At 43.5% G+C, this 26,438-nt stretch overlaps 13 protein-coding genes across 13 annotated transcripts in view; 5 read left to right on the top strand and 8 right to left on the bottom strand.

The window, feature by feature from the left end:
• The window catches only part of V1514DRAFT_364018 (chaperonin Cpn60/TCP-1 family), a 2,312-nt gene extending 2,062 nt beyond the window's left edge, over nucleotides 1-250 (bottom strand). Inside the window, exon 1 of the mRNA XM_066929773.1 lies at nucleotides 145-250. Within this exon, the coding sequence (XP_066782113.1) occupies nucleotides 145-184 (40 nt within the window). The 5' untranslated portion in view covers nucleotides 185-250. The remainder of the gene's footprint in view (nucleotides 1-144) is intronic.
• A 251-nt stretch (nucleotides 251-501) lies between these two features.
• V1514DRAFT_296756 (uncharacterized protein) lies at nucleotides 502-2,526 on the top strand. Its single transcript, XM_066925444.1, has 5 exons — nucleotides 502-594; nucleotides 651-812; nucleotides 873-1,008; nucleotides 1,067-1,194; nucleotides 1,251-2,526. Exons 1-5 carry the CDS (start codon nucleotides 570-572, stop codon nucleotides 2,354-2,356), a joined length of 1,557 nt encoding a protein of 518 aa, XP_066782112.1. The 5' UTR covers nucleotides 502-569; the 3' UTR covers nucleotides 2,357-2,526.
• Nucleotides 2,423-4,085, bottom strand: V1514DRAFT_309767 (uncharacterized protein). Its single transcript, XM_066925753.1, has 3 exons — nucleotides 3,910-4,085; nucleotides 3,488-3,848; nucleotides 2,423-3,400 (listed from the first exon to the last, which is right to left on the bottom strand). Exons 1-3 carry the CDS (start codon nucleotides 4,032-4,034, stop codon nucleotides 2,699-2,701), a joined length of 1,188 nt encoding a protein of 395 aa, XP_066782111.1. The 5' UTR covers nucleotides 4,035-4,085; the 3' UTR covers nucleotides 2,423-2,698.
• A 109-nt stretch (nucleotides 4,086-4,194) lies between these two features.
• On the top strand, nucleotides 4,195-5,847 carry V1514DRAFT_334559 (uncharacterized protein). Its single transcript, XM_066928249.1, has 4 exons — nucleotides 4,195-4,562; nucleotides 4,626-4,796; nucleotides 4,863-5,254; nucleotides 5,326-5,847. The coding sequence occupies exons 1-4, from the start codon at nucleotides 4,342-4,344 to the stop codon at nucleotides 5,436-5,438; spliced, it is 897 nt and encodes a 298-aa protein (XP_066782110.1). The 5' UTR covers nucleotides 4,195-4,341; the 3' UTR covers nucleotides 5,439-5,847.
• A 454-nt stretch (nucleotides 5,848-6,301) lies between these two features.
• On the bottom strand, nucleotides 6,302-6,829 carry V1514DRAFT_343977 (uncharacterized protein; the record flags this gene model as incomplete). The annotated part of the gene is made up of 2 exons (XM_066929167.1): nucleotides 6,302-6,711; nucleotides 6,778-6,829. 2 exons carry the CDS (start codon nucleotides 6,827-6,829, stop codon nucleotides 6,302-6,304), a joined length of 462 nt encoding a protein of 153 aa, XP_066782109.1.
• A 102-nt stretch (nucleotides 6,830-6,931) lies between these two features.
• Nucleotides 6,932-9,993, bottom strand: V1514DRAFT_353543 (uncharacterized protein). Its single transcript, XM_066929545.1, has 3 exons — nucleotides 8,193-9,993; nucleotides 7,482-8,126; nucleotides 6,932-7,420 (listed from the first exon to the last, which is right to left on the bottom strand). The coding sequence occupies exons 1-3, from the start codon at nucleotides 9,801-9,803 to the stop codon at nucleotides 7,250-7,252; spliced, it is 2,427 nt and encodes an 808-aa protein (XP_066782108.1). The 5' UTR covers nucleotides 9,804-9,993; the 3' UTR covers nucleotides 6,932-7,249.
• On the bottom strand, nucleotides 9,994-11,876 carry V1514DRAFT_334554 (uncharacterized protein). The gene is made up of 4 exons (XM_066928248.1): nucleotides 11,753-11,876; nucleotides 11,196-11,586; nucleotides 10,434-11,135; nucleotides 9,994-10,349 (listed from the first exon to the last, which is right to left on the bottom strand). Exons 1-4 carry the CDS (start codon nucleotides 11,818-11,820, stop codon nucleotides 10,254-10,256), a joined length of 1,257 nt encoding a protein of 418 aa, XP_066782107.1. The 5' UTR covers nucleotides 11,821-11,876; the 3' UTR covers nucleotides 9,994-10,253.
• A 1,457-nt stretch (nucleotides 11,877-13,333) lies between these two features.
• V1514DRAFT_283499 (uncharacterized protein) lies at nucleotides 13,334-15,650 on the top strand (the record flags this gene model as incomplete). Its single annotated transcript, XM_066925126.1, has 4 exons — nucleotides 13,334-14,635; nucleotides 14,708-15,032; nucleotides 15,198-15,413; nucleotides 15,502-15,650. Coding segments are annotated over 4 exons (1,992 nt in total), but the record flags the coding sequence as incomplete, so codon positions are not given.
• Nucleotides 15,651-15,920: 270 nt separating this feature from the next.
• Nucleotides 15,921-18,842, bottom strand: V1514DRAFT_334549 (Nsp1-like C-terminal region-domain-containing protein). Its single transcript, XM_066928247.1, has 6 exons — nucleotides 18,712-18,842; nucleotides 18,608-18,646; nucleotides 18,480-18,539; nucleotides 18,368-18,406; nucleotides 16,968-18,302; nucleotides 15,921-16,871 (listed from the first exon to the last, which is right to left on the bottom strand). Exons 1-6 carry the CDS (start codon nucleotides 18,713-18,715, stop codon nucleotides 16,261-16,263), a joined length of 2,088 nt encoding a protein of 695 aa, XP_066782105.1. The 5' UTR covers nucleotides 18,716-18,842; the 3' UTR covers nucleotides 15,921-16,260.
• Nucleotides 18,495-19,837, top strand: V1514DRAFT_334546 (uncharacterized protein). The gene has a single exon (XM_066928246.1). It carries the CDS (start codon nucleotides 18,987-18,989, stop codon nucleotides 19,488-19,490), a length of 504 nt encoding a protein of 167 aa, XP_066782104.1. The 5' UTR covers nucleotides 18,495-18,986; the 3' UTR covers nucleotides 19,491-19,837.
• A 34-nt stretch (nucleotides 19,838-19,871) lies between these two features.
• On the bottom strand, nucleotides 19,872-21,575 carry V1514DRAFT_348382 (Rad51-domain-containing protein; the record flags this gene model as incomplete). Its single annotated transcript, XM_066929325.1, has 12 exons — nucleotides 19,872-19,894; nucleotides 19,961-19,999; nucleotides 20,054-20,132; nucleotides 20,212-20,230; nucleotides 20,289-20,417; nucleotides 20,473-20,510; nucleotides 20,559-20,594; nucleotides 20,649-20,752; nucleotides 20,815-21,121; nucleotides 21,191-21,286; nucleotides 21,364-21,462; nucleotides 21,525-21,575. The coding sequence occupies 12 exons, from the start codon at nucleotides 21,573-21,575 to the stop codon at nucleotides 19,872-19,874; spliced, it is 1,020 nt and encodes a 339-aa protein (XP_066782103.1).
• Nucleotides 21,576-21,720: 145 nt separating this feature from the next.
• V1514DRAFT_334533 (Dolichyl-diphosphooligosaccharide--protein glycosyltransferase subunit WBP1) lies at nucleotides 21,721-23,280 on the top strand. Its single transcript, XM_066928245.1, has 2 exons — nucleotides 21,721-21,948; nucleotides 22,026-23,280. Exons 1-2 carry the CDS (start codon nucleotides 21,774-21,776, stop codon nucleotides 23,228-23,230), a joined length of 1,380 nt encoding a protein of 459 aa, XP_066782102.1. The 5' UTR covers nucleotides 21,721-21,773; the 3' UTR covers nucleotides 23,231-23,280.
• On the bottom strand, nucleotides 23,252-26,344 carry V1514DRAFT_368914 (uncharacterized protein). Its single transcript, XM_066929925.1, has 2 exons — nucleotides 24,390-26,344; nucleotides 23,252-24,333 (listed from the first exon to the last, which is right to left on the bottom strand). Exons 1-2 carry the CDS (start codon nucleotides 26,208-26,210, stop codon nucleotides 23,392-23,394), a joined length of 2,763 nt encoding a protein of 920 aa, XP_066782101.1. The 5' UTR covers nucleotides 26,211-26,344; the 3' UTR covers nucleotides 23,252-23,391.
• Nucleotides 26,345-26,438: the final 94 nt, after the last annotated feature.

Below are 26,438 nucleotides of genomic sequence, written 5' to 3'. Positions count from 1 at the left end.
TTTTTCTTTTTTTTAATTTCCCCTATTTTACACACCCCAAAAACCTGCTAAACAAAAAAAAAAAAACCCCCCCGGTCACCAAACCCGGAAACCCCCCCCCCCCCCCAAAAAAAAAAAAAAAAACTCGTCTCATGATGCACTTACATAGAGTATCAGAACGAGTAGCAGAGTATACTTGTGACATGGTGAGTTGATATGAGTTGGATTGGGCGATGAGATATTCCTGATGCTTCCAAAACCTCAAAACTCAAGATTTCACGCGCGTTGCGTTTTTAATTTTTTCACAATCAAAAACCAGAGCCCGCGTTCGCTGCGTATAATCTGGCACTAACTATTCAGCCAATATGCGTGCGCTGTTTAAGACTGAGAAATACGCTGCACATGCAAATGCATGCCAGTCAAATTCACGTGACTCACAAGTTTGGGGAAAAAAAAAATAATTTAGTAAATGCAAATCAAGCGAATTGTGGGTTTGCCCAAAAAAAAAAAAAAAAAAAATAAAGTCCGTAGAACATTTTTTAGAATTTCGTTTCTATAGATTGAACGATAAGAGATACAGAAATTGAGCAATGTCTAAATCAAAAAAAGAAGACGGTAAGATTCAACAATTGCAATCTAATATGTGCTTATCTAAACTGTTGAAATTTTAGCCAAAAAGCCTGCCTTGATTGGCATTACTGCTCCCAAGGAAGAGGATTTCCCTTCATGGTATCAACAGATTCTTACCAAGGGTGATATGCTCGAGTACTACGATGTTTCGGGCTGCTACATCATGAAACCAGGTTCATATTCAATTTGGGAGAAGATTCAAGGTTCGGAATAAATCATTAACTGCTCCGTGGCCTCGAGACTAATGTCGTTATTAAATATAGCTTGGTTTGATACGCGTATCAAGGATCTTGGTGTTCAGAATGCTTATTTCCCCATGTTTGTGTCTTCCAAAGTTTTGGAGAAGGAGAAAGATCATGTCGAAGGTTTCGCTCCCGAAGTCGCTTGGGTTACCAAGGCGTAAGTTGAGATTTAAACACACTGGTGATTTGATTGTTTACTGATCATTTAAACATAGTGGCAATACTGACCTTGAAGAACCAATTGCGATCCGCCCGACTTCGGAAACTGTCATGTACCCTTACTATGCCAAATGGATTCGAAGCCATCGCGACCTTCCCTTGAAACTTAACCAATGGAATTCGGGTAAGTTTTTTTTTTTCTTTTTTTTTTTTATTAATGTGTGCCTAAACGTGATGTAGTTGTTCGATGGGAGTTCAAACATCCGCAACCATTTCTCCGAACTCGTGAGTTTTTGTGGCAGGAAGGTCATACCGCGCACTTGACCCGGGAAGAAGCTGAAGAGGAAGTATTACAAATTTTGGACTTGTATGCCGGTGTTTACGAGAAATTACTTGCAGTTCCGGTCGTGAGAGGACGCAAGACCGAAAAGGAAAAATTTGCTGGTGGTCTTTTCACCACCACGGTGGAAGGTTACATTGCCGCCACCGGAAGAGGCATTCAAGGTGCCACCAGTCATTGCCTGGGACAAAATTTTTCCAAAATGTTTAACATTGCGGTTGAAGATCCCAAGAATGATGGCGAAAAGATTAACGTTTGGCAGAACAGTTGGGGCTTGTCCACGCGAGTGATTGGTGTCATGGTCATGACTCATTCTGATAACAAAGGTTTGGTCATTCCTCCCGCAGTGGCTCAAACTCAAGTCGTGGTTATCCCCTGTGGCATCACGGTCAAGACCACGGAAGAAGTCAAAGAGGCCATTATTAACGGCGTGACCGACATTACTGCTCAGCTTAAGCAGGCTGGTTTGCGAGTGATTGCTGATACTCGGGACAATTACTCGCCCGGATGGAAATATTCGGAGTACGAACTTAAGGGAGTGCCGTTGCGAATCGATTTCGGTCCCATGGATTTAAAGAAAGGTCAGGTCATGATCGTGCGACGTGACACGGGTAAGAAAGATTTCATCCCACTTGCTGACGTGGCCACTCAAATCCCTACCGTCCTGGACACGATCCAATCCGAAATGTATTTGCGAGCCAAGGCCGATTTTGACTCTCACGTGATCAAGGTCACGGAATGGGAAGATTTCGTGCCCGCATTAAACAACAAAAACTTGATTCAAATTCCGTGGTGTGGCGTATTGGAATGTGAGGATGATATCAAGGATCGATCGGCCAGGCAAAACTTGGGAGACGAGCCAGCAGATGAACGTGCGCCGTCGATGGGTGCCAAATCACTTTGCATCCCGTTCGAACAACCAGAAGGTATTATCAAGGGAGAAACAAAATGTCCTGCTTGCGGACGTGACGCAATTGAATGGTGCATGTTTGGAAGAAGTTACTAAACGTCTTGAAGTTTTTTTTTTTTTTTTTTTAATTTGCTTGTTCTTCATGTAGTGTTTTTATTAATTGTCCTTGGGGGGTGTTATAGTTTGTAAAGTATGTTTGTCTAAATTCTGGACATGATATATAGGAAAAGAAAAATAATGAAATCAAATATTGTAAAAACCACTGATAATTTTAATATTTTTCTTTTTTTTTTTTTTTTTTGAATTTATGCTTCGTAATAAAAATTCCCATAACCATGCCAACCTGAACGTACACCCACAAGCAGTATTTACAACAAACAAACAAACAAAAAAAAAAAAAAAAAAAAAACATAAAAAAAACTGAACCAACGCCTTAACTCACAATTTCACATCTTGCCTGAACCCGTCATCACGTCGTACTGGTTGCTGCAGTCGTCTATTATTGCCAGCTTTCTCATCTGCCGAATCCAACATTGTCAAAGACCCGGTTGGCGTGACCGGCATTTGCAATTGTGGCGACAACGCAAAACTTTGTAACGCCCACGTGCGACGTTCCATCATCAAGAAATGGACCTGATGCCTGATGTCGTTTACCGCAGCGCGAAGTGCTTGCAACTCTTTTTTTAGCCTGACGGTCTCGTTTGTCAGCATTAAGCTTTGCCGAATTTCAAGCTGGGCTAACTGTTCCGAAACTCGTCCAACCTCGCTTCTAAAGCTGTCGGTCTCCGTCAAAAAATGGAACGCGTCACGGTAAAACCTGCTGCTGTCGTTGCTATCGTGTGCAACACCGGCTTGCAAACCATCAAGGTGATTGCGCAATCCTTTATTCTCAAGTTCAAGATTCGATATTCGATCGTCCTGGATTGTTAAAAATGTGGAAAGCGTAGCAAACATGCAATCCTGCATATGTGATGCCAGTTCTTGCCTGCGGCCGGACCAGCGGCAGCCAATTTTGGCCGCCGTGCAAGTGATCTCGGCCTGCACGCAAACTTCAAGATGAAATTTAATATCTGACGAAGCAAATTCTTCAAAGCAATTTGGGCATTTAACCGGCTTGCCGTTGCAAATCACTACATGAGCCTGCATGACGGGTTTTTGTTCAGCCTTTCTTTCTTCCAAATTATAAACCTCAAACACATTTTTTTTTTAAAAAAAAAAACCACTTACGTCAAGTTGATGTTTTAAAATTTGTTCCTCGCAAGCGTAGCACTGAACTTTTTGCTGATGATAGCACGTCGGCTCTTTGCCGACGAACCGTCGATCAATCAACTGCTGGCACGACGGGTCCGGACAATTGACCAAGCCATACTGGCACGCATATCGCACATGATACCGCACCAAGCATCTCTGTGTCACCGTGCTGCAGCCCTTGGACATGTTCGGACAGTGCACATCGAGCTCGTTCACCATGTTCGACACGATCTTTGGTGCCGGCACGATGTCGTTCTCGGTCAACCGGTTGCGGTCAACCGGGCAATTCTGCGTCAATAAAAGTGCCTTGCGCAAGCACTGAAAACAAAAAGTATGACTGAAACAGGCAACGGTTATTAAAACAAATCAGCACGGCTCTTCGTTTGTTCGACACCTACCCGCATCTCGTATCGCAGGGATCGACGAACGCACTGCAACAGATTGGACACACAAGGTTGTCGTTCACCGATACATACAGCAGCCCTCGCAAATCAATATTGTCATCTGAAACTGCCGAGCCCATGGTTTATCATCCTAATTTGTACAGTTTATGAATGTGGTTAACTTATGGAAGTTATAACTGAGTGAGCACAAACCATTTACTTAACCGTAGCGCAATGGCTTAGTTATGCCATGTTTGCCAACGATTTGAGTTTCGCTGATATCCCTGAAAGTGTCCACCAAACGAACGCAACGAACGCCCTGGTAGATTGCGAATGAACGTACATTTTTTTGATTATTTTGGCCGACTAATTGCATTTTGTTTGCCGGCTTTAGTAGAATTTAAGTATACCGAGAAAGTTCAGGGGTAGACCGAAAAAAAAAAAAAAATGTCAAAATCGTCGACGACAAATGCGAATGCGAGCCGGCTGTTGCTTCTGGCAGATACCACGTTAGTGTCAGTGCTGGAACATAACAGGTTGAAATCATTAGAATTGGCACCGTCCACATCTGAGGAAGCAGAGATTCAACGGAATTTAATATCACTCAGGGATGGCATTGCCGCACTTGAACGGGAGCAGTCAGCAGCTGAAAGTGACCTTGAAGTGAAGTACGGGGGGAAAAAGTGAATTAATTGAATGGAAAACTAATGATGTGATTTTTTTTTCTTTAGATCTTCAAGGTCATTAAGGTCAAATGAGGATACTCTTATTCGACTGCAGAAGCAATTTGATAGGTTATTGTCATTACTGCAGGAAGGTGGTGCAGACAGAATCATTTCCAGGGTTACCGCCAATACTTCTAATGGCGAAATTTACAAAAATGATGCATATCGGTCCTCGAGGTATGATTTAAAAAAAAATGTTGAAGCACCCTTATATAACTTGAACTCGACGTCTGATAATATTAGGAGTCTTCTGCTCAATAATAATTCATCATCATCATCACCACGACCAAAGATATCCAAAACGGTCAGATTTAGCGAAAATCTGATTGACGTTCAATCGAACGTTGATGAGTCAGATCCATTAAGCGAATCGGCTTATAACGCACGAAACAGTGCCACGAATCAGGAAGCTTTCTTGCAACATCAACAAATCATGCGACAACAAGACGAATCACTCGATCGACTTTCAGAATCAATATCTCGGCAACGAGAACTAAGTATTCAGATTGGCGAAGAGTTAGATTCGCACGTCGAATTGCTGGGTGAAGTCGACCGGTTAGTGGATTGGGGTCAGCATCGGCTTGACGGCGCTCGCAAGCGATTAGACAAGGTGTCTCGAAAGGCCAAAGAAAATGGTAAATTTTACAATTTAGTCTTATTACGATTCTTCTTTTTTTACGATTTGTCTGGCTAACATAGTGAACAGGATCGTTGGTCACCATCATTATTTTAATCATCGTTTTGTTTTTACTAATCATCCTTTTGAGTTGTGAGTTTTTTTACATGTACCCATTGAATGTTTGTAGAAATAACTTCTAATTGAATTTTAGGAATTCATTTGATTTAAGCATGATTTCTTTTTTTTTTTTTTTTTATTTAGTGGGGTTTTAGGCAATGTTGGGACAGGTTTACAATATACAAATAACTATATACATATCTTTTTTTTTTTTTTTTTTAATACATCTTGCGCAAGAACTCGTTTAAACTAATGCATTTTGTCTTACGGTTGTGTTATTTTTATCTATTGTTTTGTTTCTTTCATAGATGGATTTGCCATGGTATATGGTGGAGTTTGTGAATATAATTCATCAAGTTATTAGTATATTAATCCGCATAACAGGTTTTAAAACCATAAGAAAAGATTTCATTTATAATTAATGATGTATAACAACACAAAAGAATTCTAACAAACGTCCGCAAAGAAACGATCGCGTCTTCTATACATATACATAATTACCTCCTTTAAATACAAAAGCCCTGCAAACATAAAGTCCCGCCGATATCACAAAAGAAACAAAAGAGAAAAAAAAATATAAAACCGACAAAAAAAGATATAAACAAAATGCCTAAAGTATACGCACTGGTAAAGACGAACATATAAAACAATATACACAATTATATAGTAATAATTTTAGACAATGAATAGTTATTGCCCAACCCACAAAAATAAGCCCTAGGTTGGAAATGATGACGCCCCGTCCCTTCCAGTGATAGGTTGAAAAAAAATTATGTATATATATAGATGACACAGTACCTTGCTTGCCCAACTCCTTTATCCAAATTACACATTTCGTTTATGCTGTACAGTGAAACAAGTAACCGAAAAAAAAACTCCAATCCAATACCACAATACCACAATACCAAGCACCAACCTGATCATAAAAAAAAAAACTCTACTAACTTTATGACCAGGCTCTTCTGGCTGAGGCATGAGCAGCATTGTAAGGAAGCTTGGCCGGCGACGACAAAGGCGGCGATGCAACACGCAGTCCCGTGTTTGGATCAACAATCTCAATCGCCCTGCGCACTCTCGGTCCGGACGTGCGCCCGGGTGACATGGCAGGCGAAAGCTGGCCCAACATTGTTGATGTTGACGTTGCCACCGCCGCCGCTGGTGCTCCTGCTGGTGACGGATTCGGGCGCAGTTGCGATTGCAGAGGCGACGAATCAGGCGAACCAGACGAGGTCGACAAGTGATCGGAAGCATACGCGGCATGCAAATCTTCGTCGGTTAACAACGATGGGCAAAACTCGAGATCATCTTCGAGATCGAACGCCCGGCCGGCATCGAACTTGGCTCGGGAATGAAGAACTGTTTGGGAGCACGAGCAATTAGAAAATCAGCTGATATTATGACGCATTATAATGATACACATACGAGAAGAAATAGACGCAGTTTGCGGAGCGAAGCCGTGGAATTGATAGCTCATGTCTGGAGGTGAATTGTGATGAACGTGGTTCTTTCTAGGAACCCAGCAAAAAAAAAAAGCAAACTATACCGCTAAATGGCACTTGAATGTCCAAATGACTACACAGGACGTTGCAATGAACTAGTTGCGAGAAACAAGACGAGGATGAGCAGCGATGATGATGGGTCAGGAGATAGAAGCGGCGAGCATTTAACAAACAAAGCGCCCTTGCCGGTCTGGGTTGGGGTTGGGTCCTGTGATCGAGAGCTTGTGATCCGGCGCCGTGATTGGCACTCCCTGTGACCGGGCAGCACGTGCACGCGCCGTTTCCCCCAAAAGCGGCGGCGCCTGCCAGCCACCGTATGCATTAGTCATGACTAACTAATCACGTTATTATTGTATTATGTAATCTAGCCACTTTACGCAAATTCAAAACTCATGTTATGCAATGCCATACACCTTCTTCGCCGTCAAATACGAACCAAACCCAAAAATCAGTAATCCGATCGTGATTGAAAAAAACCAAACCAACCCGTCGTGTTCCTGGCCAGGTACGTAAACGTTCATGCCCCACAAGCCAGTGATGATGTTCATTGGCAACACTATCGTTCCCTTGTAAAATAACCAAAATCAGTAACCAAAATCTCTGTCATGCAAAAAAAAATAAACATACCAGAATCGTAAGACGACCGAGCACATCGTTCGTGTCGTTGTTGACCTGCGTCATCTCAATATTAATCTGCGCCAGGTAATTCGAATGACTTCGAGATAATAATTTTTCATAATGGGTCAGGTTTTGAACCATGGTCACGATATGATCTTGAATGTCTCCCAGGTAGAGCCCAATCTCGCTTCGGGGTGCCACTTCCCACTGCTCGTTGCATCGCTTGGCAAAACCTTTAATCACGTCCGCCTTGTAACCCAACAAGCTCATGATGGCCATCACTTGCTTGCGGCACTCGCCAATTCGCCGCAGCATGTCACCTTTTATCCGCAGTCTTTCCTTTTTCTCAGTCCGCGCCGAGAGCAAACTTGAAGAATCCGTGGCATGCAGCTTGTGGCCCATGCTGTCATACTCATGCCCTACTTCATCGTATTCGTCATCGTCGTCCGACCACTCACCAGAGTGCATGCCCAAAATCTCCGTGTCAATATCTTGCACTTCTTCCTCAATTTTGTGAATTAACGGCGCAAACGCATCAGTCACGTTATCAATAATTGCATATGATATCCAATCCGCAGTCACAGTCACATAATCCTTCAACTGTCGTATCCGCCTCCTGACATTGGTTGGATGCGGTGTCGGCCTAAAATGAAACTACCAAAAAACAAAAAAAAGTCAGCAAAACGTACTGAATATACGACAAGCAAGCACACGACATACTGTAAGCACTCCGTCTCTAAACACGACAAGGTACATGTTAACAGGAACCAAATCTTCCTTTCTTCCAAAATTTGATCGCCCGTTCTTCCTGCCATGCCGACTTCGGCCTTTCACATGGGGCTCTATATCAAAACTGCGGAAGCAAACTAGATAGTACGACCTAAACAACTCAACTTTCTCTCGGGTTTCTTCCATTGAAATGTCCTCAGCCGTAAGCGGGTGAATGCCAAATGCCTTACTAATAACTTTCATCTCAGCATCAGTCGGATCAAGAATATCGAGCCAAAACGGGTAAGGCCTCTCTACTTCTTCCGGAGTGTCGTCTAGTAAACTTCTAGACTTTCGAGATTTGATTGACCTGTACGAATCATTTTGAATAAACCTGTTACGATGCTGTTGCTGTTGTTCTGGAGGTGCTGATGCCGGTCGAACTATCCCCGGTGTCAACCCAGCCGGGATTTCAATTTTTTCGTTTACTTCCGGTGGTTGTTCGGAAATGGGTGAGTGAAGGGCGGTAGATAAACTGGACGGATTAATATCTGAGTTGGCAGGAAAAAGTTCGTCAAACGATAGGCCGTGACCTAACAAGCCAGATATGTTTTGCGCATGAATTGTTTTCTCCAAATCTTCTCTAAAATATGTAAATCTAAAATAATGATCCGAACCTGACGGGCTCGGATGATGCTCCGGTTGGCCTCTCGAGCTGCGGTCTTGGAAAGAAGCCCGGTTATCTTCCAAAAAATATGACGGTCGCAGTCTCGGCCTCCCGTCAATCATTATCAAATCTGCAGAATCAGGACCATGTTGTTGTTGTTGTTGTTGTTGTTGTTGTTGTTGTTGCTGTTGTTGTTGTTCTTCCAAATCTGCCCATTCTCTCAAAGCCGACACGTCAGGCCACGACTTTGGCTTGTTGCCTTCCAAAAAATCAGCTGTCGCTAATGGCACGCAAACATCATCTAATGAGCTTGTAGACGGATTTCTAGACCGCGGAGCCGAGCCGGACTCAAAGTTATGAAGATCAACTCCCGTAGCTTGTGATAGGTCAATTCTATAACTTCTATCAACGCCCAAGTCGCTGTTGTGAGCCTGCAAGTCAATTAATGGCTCACCACTGACGCTTTTTCGACGACGAACAAACCGATCAAATTCGTGGGCAATGCTCTCCGATCGTACTGGACGATGAATACCTTTACGTCTTGCGGACGTTGAAGCGCCTCCTGCACCGCCTGATGTAGTGCTGCGATTGTTGACATTTAAAAATGGCACTGATTCGTCAACAACCGCATTGTCGGCATCCACACCACCGTAGGTTCCGTCGTATGCGGTGGATTGTTGCCGCTGGTCTGGGAATGATTGAGAAAACGCGCGATGGTCTAGCAAGGTTGACGATGCAATCGATGACGCCGACCCTGGTTTAAACATTTCATGATGCTGTGTAAATTGATCTGTTGGTGCCAATAACGGAGATATTTGAACAGGTGCGGCCGATGTCGAAGAAGACGTGCCTTGCTGCTGTTGCAAGTGAAGTCGAGAGTCCGGGATGATATCTGCGCTGAATATGGACCTTCTTCTCGCTGTCGGAGGTGAATTAGAAGATGGAGATTTAGACATTAAAAAATTATCAGCCAATTAATATGCACTAAGTTTCAAACAATAATCCTGCACTATATCTGGTTTGGGTGAGGATATATTGTTAATCAAGAAATTGCTTCAATGTCGTATGTATAAGCAATCGATAATAGCATGGCCCGAGCGGCGCAACTAAGAAGTGTTTTCACCTTTAGAGCAGTCTGTGCGCAATTGTCCCAACGCCCGTTTAAAAGTATCATTATTTTGTACAAAATCTATATACTCTCAACTAGCAAACAAAAAAAAAAAATAAAGAAAGGGAATAATATCCAAAGATTTCACAAAACAAAAAAAAGAGACAAGGCAAACAAACAAAAAGAAGAAAAAGACGAACCATCCCCTTACCTAACCGCACCCACTCGTTAACAAACATTCGTTTCTTGATTTTTCTTTGTTTTTTGTTTTAATTATCAAATTCGTTTCGTTGTATGTTTACACGGCTCCGTCTAGTAAAGCCTCGACTGCGCCTTGCACGTTTCCACCACTTCGTCTCAATGCACGCACGTTGCGATCAAAATCAAAAAATCCCTAGATATCAAACACATTAGCCCGTGTTCAGTTTTACATGTAATCACTGAATTTGTTTTTGAAAAAAAAAACTAAACAACGTACAAGTTCGTTAAGCTGTCGCAGTTGAGCCTCATACCGTTCCTCTGGCGGACGGTTATCGTCAGCTTGCGCAGGCGGCGCGCCGCCTAATCCGCCACCAGCAAACAGTGAATTAAACAATTGCGGATCAAAAGGTGGAAAAGCACCGGCGGGGGTTGGGTTATTATTGTTGGCATCACCACCGGTAGCAGAAGTATTATTTTGACCAGGCAGCGCAGAGCCGCCAAAAAATGCCGGATTGAGCAATGCGCTAAACGGGTTTGCAGCACCACCGTTACTTGGCTGCTGCCCACCAGGGAATAACGAAGCAAAAGGGTTTGCCTGTGCAGCGTCACCAGCTGAAAGTGCAGCAGTCGTATTATTCGTGCCTGTATTATTAGAAGATTCGGTGGAAGTTGTTCGGCCTGGCTCCGGGAATGCTTGCTGGCCGCCGCCTTGACCGCCGACACCGCCAAGCGGGTTGCCTCCAAACATGCGATTCATGGCCATCATTTGCCTCATCAGTTCTGGATTAGTCATCATCTGTCGGAACTGATCACTTTGCATCATTTGTCGTACTTGAGGACCCATGCCTTGCAATCCGGGCGACGAGTTGATGATATAATCGAGCATTTGTGGGTTTTGCAGCATTTGACTAACTGATTGTTGAAACATGGGATTTGACATTGCTTGCAAAAGTTGGTCCTCGTTAGGGGGCGCACCCATCTATCATAAACATCGTGTCAGCTCAGAATGATATGACAAGAAAACGAGAAAATAACATACTCCTCCGTCTGGGCCGAAAAGGTTGGCACTTGGCAATTGAGCAAGACCAGCGTATCGAGCACCGGTCAAGCCTGCCAGCGGATTGTTAGCACCTTGACCGGAAGCTATGTTCTGCGGAGTTGCGGCCGGTGTCGAGTGAGCCCCACCACTTGCTCCACCAGCACCAGCACCCGATGCTGACGGTGGGGCAGCGCTCTTTACAAGATGAATAGTATGTCCAGATTGAATTTTATAAGACGCCAAAGTCTCGTGATCTTTTAGGACCCGTCCGGAGTATATAAGTCGTTGGCGATCGGTTGGGATATCACTTTTAGGTTCCAGCAGTTGCTTGAAATCAGATACCAGCAACGAAGGCGATACCGAAACTGAGTATTTCTGATCAGCTGACGACCTGGTTTTCATTTTAAAAAAAAAAATTCAAAAAGTCAGCTTTCATTTAAACCAATTGTGCCATCAACGCTTGGGATCCCCATGCCAGACTGAGTCAAGCGGTCTCGATGGTGAAGCAACAATGGGTGATATTTTTGTTTGTAGCAACTCGGTCGCACTATACGTACTTGACGGTGATATTAATCTCGTCAGCCGCCGCAGCAGCAGTTGATGCATCAGATTGTTGTTCAGACATTTCTATGCGAATCTGTGCAGCAAAATGAAAAAAAAAAAATGAATTGAACTGGGAGTTGTTCAGATCTTGTTCGATGGTTCGTTGCGAAGATGGTGGAACGTTAAAGGCCCTATGTCCTAAAACCCTATTTCCTAGAGCCCTGGAGCCCCGGAGCTCGTGGTCTGCAATCTTTTGAAACATTTGTATGGCCAGATTACGTACTGAATTGGCTAAAACTATCAAGCAATTTTTTTAACCAAATGTTATTAGCCAATCTGTGGTACCTTGGGATGTTGAACCTCCAGGAACGTCTTAAAAAACTGGGCAGAAATTGAGCGTATAAAAGCCAAATGACGTTGACGGTTAGGTAGTGATTACGTCATTGTTATAGTTAGGTTTTTGGTCCCAATTTAAACCAAAAGAATAGAAACCAGAAAACTACAAAAGTGTGATTTAGCTGCTTTCTTTGCTCGTTCTTTCATTTTAATTATATAAAGAGATATTAAATCTTGATTCAGTTTTCTGTACGATTCGAGTTCAGGCAATATTTTTCTTTTTTTCCTCCTCCCCGGCCGATTCCTCATGGTTTGATTTTGAAAGGGCTTTCGTGCTTTTCTTCAACATATACCCAATCATGGCTGATCTGTATTATTTCGGAAGTCCGGTTCAACCGAATTCACCTGGCACGACTGCAAACATAAATGACGAGTCATACTCTGCGGCTACTACTTCTTTCATCTCCAATTCGCACGATAGTCCCAGGCAGTCTAATGCCGAGTTTTCCGTTGCCGCGTTTGAATCTACTGATGGCATGACTTTGGATGGCACCGAATTTTACCTTCGTGAAGATGATGATCGTGATAATGATGATGATAATGATGTTAATCGATACGATGTTTCTCTTGACGATGCTCATAAATCTATAAATTTTCTTTCCGATCTGCAAGCCCAGTCTATCGATTCAAGTTGCATGGTCAATATGATGGTCAGCCCGTCATTAGATCGAGATCCTTACATGTTGCACGCATCTAACACTGTTTTTGTGCCATCCGTGTCATCGTTATCGTTTGAATATACTTCAAATAATGGCCTGTTCGCCTCGGCCGCGTTCGGTTCTGGAAATGAGTCTTTTGTCAACGATCAAGAGTTTCACAATGATTTTGAACCAACGGCTGGTCCACTTGTTCACAATCAGTCTGCTCAATTCCCATTAACCACAACTGCTGCCACTACAATGGCTGCCCCAACAACATGGCCATCAGGTAACAGTCATGACTTGGAAGGGCAGCAATCATTTAAAATCAAACAAGATGGTCATGAATCTGTTGATCCAGTTGCTTATGTTTGGGGTAATGGTGAGAATAGTCGCCGAATTTCGTCTCGCAAAAAAAGGCCGTCCACAATTAAAGAACCGCTACCTAGTCGGAAACAGAAGTCGGTGCAAGTTAGACCGTATGAAATTTGAAATCACTTTTTATTATTTTGGACTTTGATTTTACTGACTTTTTTTTTTTTTTTGGAACGTTTTAGACAGTTTGAAAACGACATGCCTATTGTCGTGAATCCGGATAAGAATGAGTATTGGTTTGTGCAAACCAAGAATTGCCAGAGCATGAATATTGGCATACGACGATGCCGAGCTTGCACGAGACGGAAATCAGGAGTTGGAGCTTGCAGGTTTATTGGCATTCGAGTTTTTCGAGAAGATGTTAGTGGTGCCGATTATGAAGGGAAAAATCCTGTTTATGGCTTGAGCGATAACGTTGCAGTCGCAACGTTATTCCGTCAGTCTGAAACGAATCCTGACCATGGCGGTGGAAACTCTGTTAGTACAGTTCGATCCGGCCGAATATGGAAAGCAGACTATCTTAAGAATATTTGTTTTGCCATTCCACATCGATCCAGGCATGACGTGGACTACGTTTTAGATCGCATTGCTCCCGTATTTGGCGAGTTTTTGAAAAAGGAATTGATTATTGAAGACAAGATAGAAAACCTTTTACGCATTGTACCCAAGGAATCTGAAGCTTATCGATCACTTTGTGATATTTGTGGCACGTTTCTGTTTTCAGGCAGGTACATGTGTTACCACTGCGGGCTGGAAATGTGTGTTGATTGTTATACCGATTGGCAAAACATGGGACATGATGATAAAAACAATGGCAAGCTTGTTCGTAATACTTTACGGTTCATGTTTGAATTCTGCGTTTACGGCAATCGGCATTTGCAGGATAAGTTTTTGCCAGTCAGCAGAATGATGCCAACAGATATCAAACAGTTGTACATGACCGTGCAAGACCGAATATCCGGCAGGCAGTTAGTCACGTCTTTAGAAACGGCATCCGACACCGTACCGCTGCATAAATTACCCAATCATGACGACGAATCAGTCTTGGGAATTTCGAAACCGATTCATTATGATGACGGAGTACTCACGGTTGATGATTTTCGTCGAATATGGTTGCAAGGTGACCCAATCGTTATCCGAAACGTTGGCTCCAAATTGAAACTACCTTGGACGCCAAAATATTTTGCAGACACGTACGGCAGGGATCGATGCATGTTGATTAATGGTGGCAGTGATTCGGCCGCGTTCGAAGCCAACATTGAAAAATTTTGTGAAGGTTTTGACTCTGGCACGTTCAATGGTGTAAGAGCGAACCTGAGATTGAAAGACTGGCCTACCACACTGGATTTTAAGGAGGCTTGCCCCGATTTATTCGAAGATTTTGAACAAGCGTTACCGTTTGAGCTGTATACCCGTCGGGAAGGGTTTTGCAACCTGGCATCAATGTTCCCCAAGGAATACAACCCACCAGATCTAGGGCCGAAACTTGTAAGTTTAGACTACAACTTTTTTTTTTTTTTTTTTTTTTTAGATTTTAACTACTTTTGTGTTTGAATTTAGTATAATGCTTATGCTTCTTCCCATGCGGCCCATGGCAAAGGGTCGACGTGCCTTCACATGGACGTGACTGACGCGGTAAATATTATGGCTTATGCGGTCCCTAACGGCACGCCTGACGGTTTAAAGAACATTCCGGGACTTAATATGAGTGAACCTCAACCAGTTATTGGAGCCGTATGGGACATTTTCCGAGCTGAAGATAGTGACACCGTACGACGGTTCATAACCGAGCGCGAACAAGAAAACCGGGATGCGTACCCGAGCCCGTTTTATGTTGCGAAGCGTGATAAAACGACTACTGGCGCTGGCGCCAGCAACGGCTCGAGTACTATGAAATCAGGTAAAACCGCAAATTTGGCCAATGGGAATGATAGCACTACCGGATATTCATCTTTTTCATCGGCGTCCTCAATTTCGTTATCGTCATCGTCATCGTCATCATCGTCATCATTGTTGTCAGCAACAACGGGAGCAACGGGAGCAACAGGAGCAACAGTAGGAAAGTTTTCTACTGATGATCCGATTCACCGTCAAATTTTTTATTTGACTGATCCTGAATTAATCTTGTTACGAAAGCGTACTGGCGTGATGCCATTCAGGATTTGGCAAAAACCTGGAGATGCCGTGTTTATCCCCGCTGGTTGCGCACATCAAGTGTGTAATATTTCGTCATGCATTAAGGCAGCGATTGATTTTGTTTCGCCGGGTGAGTTTTTTGGATTAATTTTCATAATCCCTTTTTATTTTTATTTTTATTTTTTTTTGGGGAGGGGGGGGGCTAACAATGGGTTTAGAGAATTTGCATCGGTGTGTGAAGTTAATGGCCGAAACAAGGCAAATGTCCCGAGTTAAGAAAAAAGAAGACGTGTTACAATTAAAACAAATTTTACACTATGCATGGACAAAGACGCTCATGATTGAAGATTCTTTTTCTTCAACGTGACCATCTTTTTTTTTTTTTTTAAAAAAAATTTAAATGGAAGGCATATGTAAAGGAATAGGTGGGGTGGAGGACGGTTCAACAATACATTGTCTTGTATTTGTTGTTTTTGTGTTTTTGTGTTTTTGTGTTTTTTTTTTTTAGTTTATCCCGCATTATAATCATTTTTAGCAAATGGAAGAGCAGAATTATCGGTTTTTATTTTTTTGGGAGTTTTGAAGTTTGTTCTTTTTTTTTTTTTTTGAAGGTGCTGTGTGTATAATATAATTTATACATGCGAAACGTCATAATTTATTATTATTATTATTATTATTATAATTTTCTATTTTTTTTTTTTTTTCAAAAAATCCTTCTGCCGAGACGTTACAATTCATTCCCAAGGAACGTTTCCATCCAACTCGTTTTATAATGAAGCCTGCGTAGCATCAATTTTTTTTTATTTTATAAAAACTTTGTGAAGTTGTACTGGTTTTTGTGTTGTTACATTTCTGTTGGTAAATTGAACCATGAAAAACAAGTAACAAGCCAATTGATTTATTGACATAAAAAATACATATACATTACCAAACCTCAAAACGGCATTTTATTCATTTTCAATATTTTTTTTTATTCATTATAATAGCTTATTTTCTAATGCCTTGACCTCGTTAATCTTGTCCTGCAATTGAGCTGCGTTGGCATCGATCCATTGCAAGCTTGCCAGATGAGCGTTTAAGATTCGAACAATGTGAGATAACGGGTCGTCCTCGCTTGTTCGGTTTAGCGTGTTGGATGACTTGTTGACTTCTTCAATCATGCTGCCCAAATTCTTGCCCATTTGATGTAATTCCTCATTCAACCGTTCGGCAAGTTGGTACGCTCGTTCGCGTTCCAAATCTGGAGGTTGCAAGCCATCCGAAACACTCACGTTCGCAAGCATCTCGTCAATTTGCTTTTCATAAACGTCAAGCACGTTTTCAAGATCATCTTGTTGCTTGGAAGTATACAACAATAATTGATCAACCTTGTTTTGCGTTTGCTCTGCCTGCACGGTTTCGGTAAACAATTGAGAAATTTTTTCCCCGTTTTCAACCAACGTGCGATCCCATTTTGATATTTCATCAGCTTGTTTGGCAAATTGTTGAGAATATTTAGTAACGGATGATGTCCATTTAGAGATAATATCCTCCATGGATTTGTTTTTCAGGGACGGCGGAGCAGGCGCGGTAGGAATAGCCACAGGCGCAGACGCAGTAGCAGCAGAAGCCGTCGTTGTTGAAGGCACGAGTGCAGGCTCGGCTACAGGCGCGATAGGAATAGCCACAGGCGTAGCCACAGGCGCAGACGCAGTAGCAGCAGAAGCCGTCGTTGTTGAAGGCACGAGTGCAGGCTCGGCTACAGGCGCGGTGGCAGTTTTTGACGCAGTTGCAGTTGTCGTTTGCGTTGTCGCGGTCGGATTCGAAAATATTGACGGCGCAGACGTAGCCGGAGTACTTAAAGTTGACGGCGCCGAAGTTGTGGTCCTGGCGAATAATGATGGCTTGGTAGTACCAGCCGTGACAGACGCGCCACCAAACAATGACGGACCGGAAGTTGCGGTGGCCGGTGCGGTAGTCACAGCCGGTGCTGCTGAAGAAGTTGTAGCCGGTGTTGCCCTCGAGCCAAATAATCCGCCAGAAGTAGCCGTTGTGCTTCCGAACAACGAGCCGCTAGATATATTAGTTGGTGTGGCAGCCTTCTTCGTACTGTCTACCGCCGCAGTGTTGCTGAATCCACCAAACGCAGGCTTAGCCGTCGAAGTAGCCGTGGTCGTGGTATCATTTAATTTATTGCCAAACAAGCCACCCGTGGTTCCAGGCTTAATTGCAGACGCTGGCGTGGCAGTACCAAACCCGAACGACGGCGTAGTAGTATTCGACGCTGCCACGGTGGTAGTGGTGGTAGTAGGGGCGGTGTTAGACGAAGCCGAAGGAGCAGTCGTGGAGCCAAACAGTGGAGTTGGGTTAACAGGCTTGGAACCAAAAAGACTTAAACCAGGGGTTGAAGGAGTTGAAGAGGCAAGAGCAGCCGGTGCGGCAGTAGTAGATGACACTGTCGGTTGCAAGCTTGGAGCACTTGTGGTGGTCGGTGTCGTGTTTGACGGAAATCCAAAAGATGGCCCATTTGTTCCGGTACTTGATTGAAGTGAAAAAGCTGGCCCACTTGTCGGAGCGGTTTGACCAAAGAGGCCTCCTGAAGCAGTCGTTGTGGCAGTAGCTGCCGATCCGAATAATGATGGGCCGGAAGTTGCTGTTGCTGATGTTGTGCTTGGCGCTGTCGTTATTGTGGTAGAAGTTGAAGCTCCAAATGAACCAAAGGGCGAAGCATCAGTACCAGTACTGGTACCCGCACCCGCACCCGCACCGCCAAACAAAGAATTCGAAGTCGAACCAAAAGTGCCAAACGATGGAGCAGCAGATGTTGCGGATGCTCCAAATGCAGGTGCCGGTGTTGCAGATGCTCCAAATGCAGGTGCTGATGTTGCAGTTACCGTGGCACTGGCCGAAGGTGCCGAAGTCGATGACGAGGCTCCAAACGCACCGCCAAATCCAGAGAATGATGAAGTCGAACCAGACGTTGCTGAGGCACCAAACCCGCCAAATGCTGGAGCAGCAGATGATGATGATGATGATGATGCTAAATTACAATAGTAAGGACTCAAAAATAAGCTCAAAATGTAAAAGACAGGAGGAATTATGTACCAGCATTATTGACATTTGATCCAAACGGAGAAGGAGCACCTTTTAACTCTAGTCAGAATTTTAAATTTTTTTTTTTTGGATTAAATTGAACCGAGTAATTATTATTACTCACCGATTCCTGAATTCTCGGTCTTATTTGAGTTGTTGTTATTCGCGCCAAAGTTAAATGCAGCTTAAAATCAGGCAATTAGTTTGAAATCACGACGATGCGTCACAGCAAGCGATATGCTCAAACCATACATTTACCATCGTTGGTTGCTGTCAATCCAAACGAGAAAGCTAAACACGAAACGTCAGTAAATCAAAACCCAATTCAAGGAACAAGCCAACATGATTTCACATACACATTATTCGTGACTGCCTAGCAACTTGCTGATTCTCGTGGGGCAAAAGAATTTAGCAAAGTACTGGATCTGTTTAACTTGTCTATAATATCTTCGGCCCTTTGTTGATTGTATTATTTTGCTACTTTTTGTATAAACCGCAAAAATCAAATTTCAAGCGACGCGTTTCCATTCTGAGCTCTTGGGGCCGGGTAACAACTTTAATGAGGGTTAGGAATCCGACGTTGACATCATCGCCAAAAGAAAAATGTCGTTTTCTCACCAGATTTATGTGAATGAACCTTTATGAACCCGGCATGCGTTCAATGATGCAGTCATTCTCAGGTTCAATCGACGACCGGCCGAATTTTTCGTCCCAGCAGCATTGGCAGTCTGAAGCTTCATCGATACCAGTGGAAGCGTCAATTGATAGTCACAGGCCACCGTCACTATCTGAAAATTTGTCAGAGTTGGAGCAAGATGCAGAAGACGATTACGACAATTCCGATAACCAATACTATGGTGATCAAGATGCAAGTCAAGATAGCCCCGCACAGGCCGCATTCTCAATTCATGATGATGATGCTGATGATAATGGTGGTGCCACGGCGAATCAAGACAGGGCCAGTGTGTTGAGACGAGAAGCCAAAGTCATGCAAGACAACCTTGCCGCGATCCTTGAACGCATCCTTAAGGTCAAGGATGAATACGAAAAATTAGAAAACGAAAACAAGTTTTTGCAGGACTACATTGGCAACTTAATGAGTGCCAGCAACATGCTCTCTCGACCATCTGGCTGAATTAAAATTCAGTTTCCGACGCATTACATATAGAACTTGAATTTTTGTTTTTTTTTGATTTTTGTTTTGCTTCATTGGAGTTACCATTGTATTCTACTTTATGGGTTGTTTATATTAATCTTTTTTTGTGTATCTATATGGGTATATGCTTTTTTTTTTTTTTTTGTTTTCGTTTAGGCTCAGACAAAAATTTGTGCATGTTCTTGATTCTGTTTAATTAAACACTAATAAAAACAAACTATTTAAATCTGTAATGAAAACAGCAAATATTCAAAACAGATGACAGGTAATACAGATGCAATAATTTCGGAATCTCAAAAAAAAAAAAAAAAAGAGAGCGATAAAAGGTATAGCAAATAGCGGTTTTAACGTTAAAATTAATCATGCCACGTCTTGAATTCCACCTGCAAAACATTGTTAGTCAAACAGCTCAATTCAAGCATTACACATGAAAACCGCAGTGGATCAACCTTCTCCAATAATGTACGTGGCCTCTCGTTCAGGCATATCTATTGATTGCATGTGTAAATAATCCACATGCGATTAGCTTCTTTTTCACATACCAGGACTGTCCTGCAGCTTTGCTACTCGTTCTTCGCCTCTACCTTTTCGAAGTAAAATTCTAGTCGCAGACGCATGTGCCTTTTAAAAAAAAAAAAAAACCCTCCCATTAGAAATCATTTTTACGCGTCATAAATTTATAAAAATTCGCTTCACAAACCAGAACATGACCGCCCACACTTTTCTCGTTTGTCAACTACAGAGTAGCACAATTTGTAATACGTTCAACAAACTCACGGTTTCCTGCCATCAGCAGCTGCAAATAGAGCGGACGCACCAGGGTCGGATTGAACCTGGTTAGTCATGAAAACGGCAACATTGTATTCTTCAGATAAACGATTAAGACGACCAAGCATTTGATTAAGCCTTCAATTGGTGAGTACGCGCGATCAATAATAATGTCATTTCAATGGTTCTTTACTTCTGTTGACGTTCATTAAGTTCACCACGGCCGGAATACTAACACCATCAGTACTCAATAACCCCAGTTAGCACACAAAACATTACATCAACCCGAAACTGCGCCATGATCGAGTCCACGATCTGATAAAAAGTCAGTTTAAAACGATGCCAGCTTTACGTTTTCTTTCACGCTACCAGTAGTCGATAAGAACCGTCTGCAAAAGTGGCACCAAGCTTCTCGATAAGTTCCATTTGATGTTCACTATTTAGTGCACGAGCATATGATACATTGTCCCAAACTTTTACAATTCATGTTAGTCATGGTAGGGGCGACACCAGCACGGAGACACGTAATAATCACCTTGGTCAGGGTCAACTCCAAACCGATCAGCGATATCTTTCAATCGTTCGGGCCGGAACGTGCCCTCGGTATCAATATAAGCAACCTTGCCCTCGGCACCGCCCATTTCTTTTGGCAACTGCGCCGTGACGCAAAACGTATGCGCCAGTTGAGTCTTGCCACATCGATATTCGCCAAATACTTCAGTAATAGACATGGTTTTAATACCACCACCAAGAATTAAATCGAGTTGCTTGCTTCCGGTGGAGATCGCTATGACGCGTCTTCGGGCGTGTGCTTGATCGGCCGCAGAAATAAATCCCACATTCTATTGTTGCTCTCAAAGTCAATAGCCCCCCTTAGCAAATCAAACCAAAGAAAAGAAAAAAAACTATACCATCAGCTTTCCAGCCGCCTCTTTGATTTTCTCGACTTTGACTTCACTGAGTCCCTTGACTTTCAGCAAGTTTCGACGAGTAGTCGACAACACGGTCTGTACTCCCCCGTTAGTCAAAAAAAAAAAAGAAAAAAAGGCTTTGGTACAAAAGCACGTCAAATAAACAAACTTACAGAAATGGCATAAATTCCAGCTGCACGAAGTTTCTGAATGTCTGCCGCATTAATACCCAAATTCTGAAGCTCATCAACATCAAGAATCGACAGGTCTGCCTATTCCGAGTTAACTACCAAAACAAAACAAAAAAAAAAACCACGGTTAACGGCACGTATACCTCTCCTAATACGTCTTGATCAGATTCAATTGTTCGAACTGTACCAACCATAACGATACTATGACGAGTCTGATCTGCTTGGACGGTTTGAATAATGAACGCGCCATTCATAGGATAGACGTGAAAACGCCGGTTAGGGTAAACTAATAGTTTAAATGCCACGCTGTAGTTATCCGTGGTTTGTATATTGCCCGTCCCTGACGAACCACAACAACATCACCAATCTGAAATCGAACAGTCATTAGCGGAATGGCGCATGTTTCCAGCAGGCTACTGTCGGTTTCAATTGTGCTGCTTGCAGCGTTTGTACTGGTTTTGCTGCCGGCGGCCAGCGCGATATCGACTTCGGGAACCAGAACGTTAGTCGTCGTCGACAAGGAGTTCGACAGATCCCAATATTCAAAATTTTTCAATGATTTAGAATGTATGTATGCTATTTTGATATAATTTCATCATGAGCTACGATCTTGAAATGACTGGCCAAAGCTAATTTGATCACAGCGAGAGGATATGATCTAGACATCCGGCAGGCCAATGATCCAGAGTTATCACTATTTGTTTATGACGAAAGATTATACGATCATTTAATACTCACGTTGCCACCAGTTCAGCGATCACTTGGTCCAAACTTTCTTGCCAAGCCGCTTCTCAACTTTGTTTCAGCTGGCGGTAACGTCCTTGTTGTTTTGAATCCAACTGCTGCCGCACCGTCCAGCGTGAGAAGTTTTGCTGCCGAGCTCGACATCTCGCTCCCATTTAGGGACGCCAAACTGGTTGATCATTTCTCTTACGACAACGTTCTGGCCCCACGAACTCATGACGTTGTCGTGCTCGATCCTGCGTCTGCCGTTCTAAACTCGAACGTCGTGGCCAACATCACGACCGGCAAGAAAATTTTGTATCGTGGATCGGCATTTGCGCTAGGTAACAGTCAATTGGTCGTGCCCATTCTTGGTGCTCAAGAAACAGCGTACACGTTCGATCCTGTCGAAGAATCGTTACAATCCGATCAGCCGTTCGTGACCGGCACGCAATCATTCCTGGTGGCCGGATTCCAAGCCAGAAATAACGCGCGCGTCGTGATTGCGGCCAGCAGTGACTTGTTTGCCAACCGGTTTTTCGATTCCAAAATTCATACTAACGACCGCGAATCGGATAGCGGCAACCGAGAGCTTGCAAGGTCAGTCTCGGCGTGGGCGTTTCAAGAAAAATCAGTTTTGAGATTAAACTATGTATCGCACAAACTTGTTGAATCGGAAGAGATTAATTCTGCTATTTATCGAGTCAAGCAACAAGTCGAATATACTGTGTCCGTTTCGGAGTACTTGGATGACAAATGGGTGCCGTATGTTACTGATGATTTACAGCTTGAATTCACCATGCTGGATCCATACTACAGGCTTAGCATTCCGGTGCTAAGTCAAACGTCAGATGCGGCAATATACAGTGTCAAGTTTGTGACCCCAGATCAGCACGGCATGTTCACGTTCCACACTAACTACAAACGCACCGGGCTGTCTTACATTGAGGACAAGAAGACAATCACGCTCAGGCATTTTGGTCATAACGAGTTTTTAAGAAGTTACGAGATTCCAAATGCCTGGCCATACATTACGTCCATCGTCACTGTCGTTGTCGGATGGGTTTTGTTTGTCACGCTATGGGTATTCAGCAAGGGCAGCGAGGTTGAAAAGAAAACCACTTAAAAGAATTTGTAGTATATAGTACAATATGATTAAAACAAATTAACAATTTTTTTTTTTTTTTTTGAAAATGTTTTTAAAAAAAATTTAAGATACATTAAATTTTACTTTTTTTTTTCTATTAAAAAAAAATTTCTCTTTATACATCGTTAATCGTTCAATTTTCAACTGTCGGCTCCCCATCTTTGATTAATCTTTTTCCGTTCCACCAATGGAGAAATAAATTTCAACGCGGCAGCAAGCGCTACTATGGTCAAGACCAACTGTCCCTTGTTGAATGATTTTGAAAGCAAATCAAACGGTTGTGAAGGCGTGATGCGTGTGAAAAATGAGTCCAGGCCGTAACTGAACACGAGCACGGTAGATTCAAGAAGGGCAGGGTGGCATATAATTTTTTTGGTTCCAATCACGTTCCTGACGTGAGAGATTGTTATCCTGCGATCGTCTCCAACCAAGGGCTCGTATTTAAATAAGCCTTCTTCAGCTTCGTCCTTGGACGGATTTCGATTCACGGGCCGGCGCCCGTCAAGGATTCTTTTGGGTAGAACGACAATCTGATTCGTATCAAGCGAGGCAATAATGTCGCGCGTGGTGATGCCAAACCTCGATCGCGACACTGCCAGGCTGGTGATCCTTGTTGGCAATAAAAACGACTGTGCTTGAACGTACGGTGCAGGCGTGTCATTGAACGATGAAAAGTCGATGTTTTTGCTCCATCGCTGGTTATGAATGTCAGATTCATAAAGATCCAACACCACAATCTTTTCACCACGACTCGGCTGTTCACTCCAGTAAGAATACACGACCCAGTGTTCGCCAACCACAAGCTTGACGCCGGCGTTAACATCCACAACTTCGTTGTTATGGAAAACCGAGTGAAGTACACGGCCGGAAACTCTATCAATCAAAAAGACGGCCGCTGATTGGGTTGACTCGTCCACGGCAGAGACAGCAAGTAATTGAGGATTGAGATATTTGTAAAGAACCGATCGATCACCGAGTACTCTACCAACAGAAACAATAATATCGTCTTGATCACGGACGCCATATGAGCTTATCTTGTAATCTCCTGGAAGAGTGAAAGTCCACGTCGAAACAGCCTTGTTCTATGCATTTGTTGGCCAAAAAAAAAAAAAAGAAAGAAAATTCACTAGATACTCACTTGTTTAAATAAAAACCCTTTAACAAAATTTCCTTCTACAGCTGAAAAATACACTGGGTTCGCCGGAGAAGATTCACCCAAGAAATGAAGGTCGCCATGTGCAGTCCAAGCCGCAATGTAGGCAATATCATCTTCCTTAAATCTAACGATTGACTTAACCTTGTCGCCAAGTCCAATATCACGAATTTTGCGCAGACCAAGAACTTCACCATGTATGGCGTCAATCAAAGCAATCGATCCTTTTTCACCCACGACATATATTTGGCCATTTTTATCGTCATTTTTGCTAATACCAACAATGACATCGCCATTGAGCACTGCTGAAATTTTCCATGCTTTTTGCCCACCGTGTACCGTATCTAGAGCAACAAGGCCACCGTATTTTGTAGCAGCCACTATAAACTTTCTAAACCCAAACGCGTCGCCAACCGGAGATCCAACATCTTGCGGTACGACATCATAATTTCCAGAAGAAAATCGCTGCACAAAGTTGGCCACGTAACGGGGCAGGTTGGTAAGCGCATGCACGTGCCGCTTCACGCGGTGAATGTATGCCTCCAATGCAGGCGCATGCTCCTCGAACAGAACCTGACCAATGGATAATTTTTCTCCTTCCTCTTGTAGATCAACAAAAACTGCATCTACAATTAGAGCCAATGACTCGTCTCGCGTCCATGCGTGGCCGTACCGTTGAGTGAAAAATGAATAATCACCACCGACAGTGCCAATCAGGCATGACTGCTTGTTGCAAATAAATGATTGCACTTCACTAATGAAAACTGCATCCGCATGCTTGTTACCCCTGGGAAACTTCAACTGCGTGCTTGTCAACCGGAAAATTTCGCCATCGGATGATACCGATAGCGCACCGCTTTCAGACTTGGTTGCAGTTACAAGAGAAAACTGATCGTCGCCAGCCTCGTATGTTTCCGACCACGTATTGCCATCAGTTCCCACAATTGAGGCAATAAACTTGGCTTGACCAGGGATTGCGTGGGTTGAAAGTGTCGCGTACTGAGCCGTTGTGAAGATGGTTTGCACGGTCGGAACTTTACCGAGAGCAGCAACCTTGAACGTGTTGGATTCTAAAGGTAGAGACCAAGTCAGGTAAAAATGCTTGGCAGATGGGGACAATTTGTTGACAAGAATAGCAGCTGAATTGGTATCTAGCACAGCAAACGAGCGAACAGGCAATCCTGAGTCAGCATCAAGCAAGTAATAGCCTAATCCTTCAGACGGCGACCGCGCAACAACCGCAACACCAGCATTGGTCTGCACGATCTGAACCGGCAAAATGCCATGGGCAAGTTTAAACTGCCATGCCAATGCTCCGGTACGGTGACGAAGCTTGACTGCAACCCCGTCACTCAACAGAACAAATGCGTCGGTCTGCACGTCAACGCTGACCGGAGCACCGCCTGGCAAATATGCCTCCCATTGCAGATAACCCGAATCCTCGGCAAATACTGCAACATGGCTGATTGCCGGGTCCTTGGGCGTGGCTGCCGCCAAGAGCACCGAGCCTAAATCGAACCTGACCAGTTGCGCATGCGAGACCAAGGCTGAGCTTGCCAGGTCGTGGCGCCATAGCAGCGCACCGTTAGATTGATTAAGTGATGCCAAAATTGCCGAATCCGAAAACACGGTGAGCGCGTCGGTCGTGATGCCGCCTGCAAGCACCGATCGCTGAGGAGCAAGACCGCCCAGGGCCTCGATTTGCCAATCAATAGTAAAGGCCTCGTCATTGAAAATGCCAGCAACGGGCGCTACGACGGCAGCCAGCAAGGCTAATGCGACAAACCCAAGCGAGCGAACGAACATTAAATGAGAAGGTGGGAACCAGTTCGATTGCAATTGAGAATGGTTGTTCGAGGTTGTAGTTGACCGAACAAACTATTTATTTGTACCAAAGGCAATGCTGCACGTGACGTGCACGTGTATGTCACGTGCAAGATTGAGTGACAAATTGGCAGTATCACGGCAGCTAGTCATGCAACTTGTCCCGTGCTAGCTAGCCAATCAGGCAGCAGGTAATTAATTAAGCATCGC

The sequence above is a fragment of the Lipomyces japonicus genome, assembly GCF_038497905.1.
Source record: "Lipomyces japonicus strain CBS 7319 unplaced genomic scaffold V1514scaffold_34, whole genome shotgun sequence".
NCBI classification, from domain to species: domain Eukaryota; kingdom Fungi; phylum Ascomycota; class Lipomycetes; order Lipomycetales; family Lipomycetaceae; genus Lipomyces; species Lipomyces japonicus.
The sequence above is the reverse complement of the archived record's forward strand: the minus strand, read 5'-3'. Positions and strand labels throughout refer to the sequence as shown.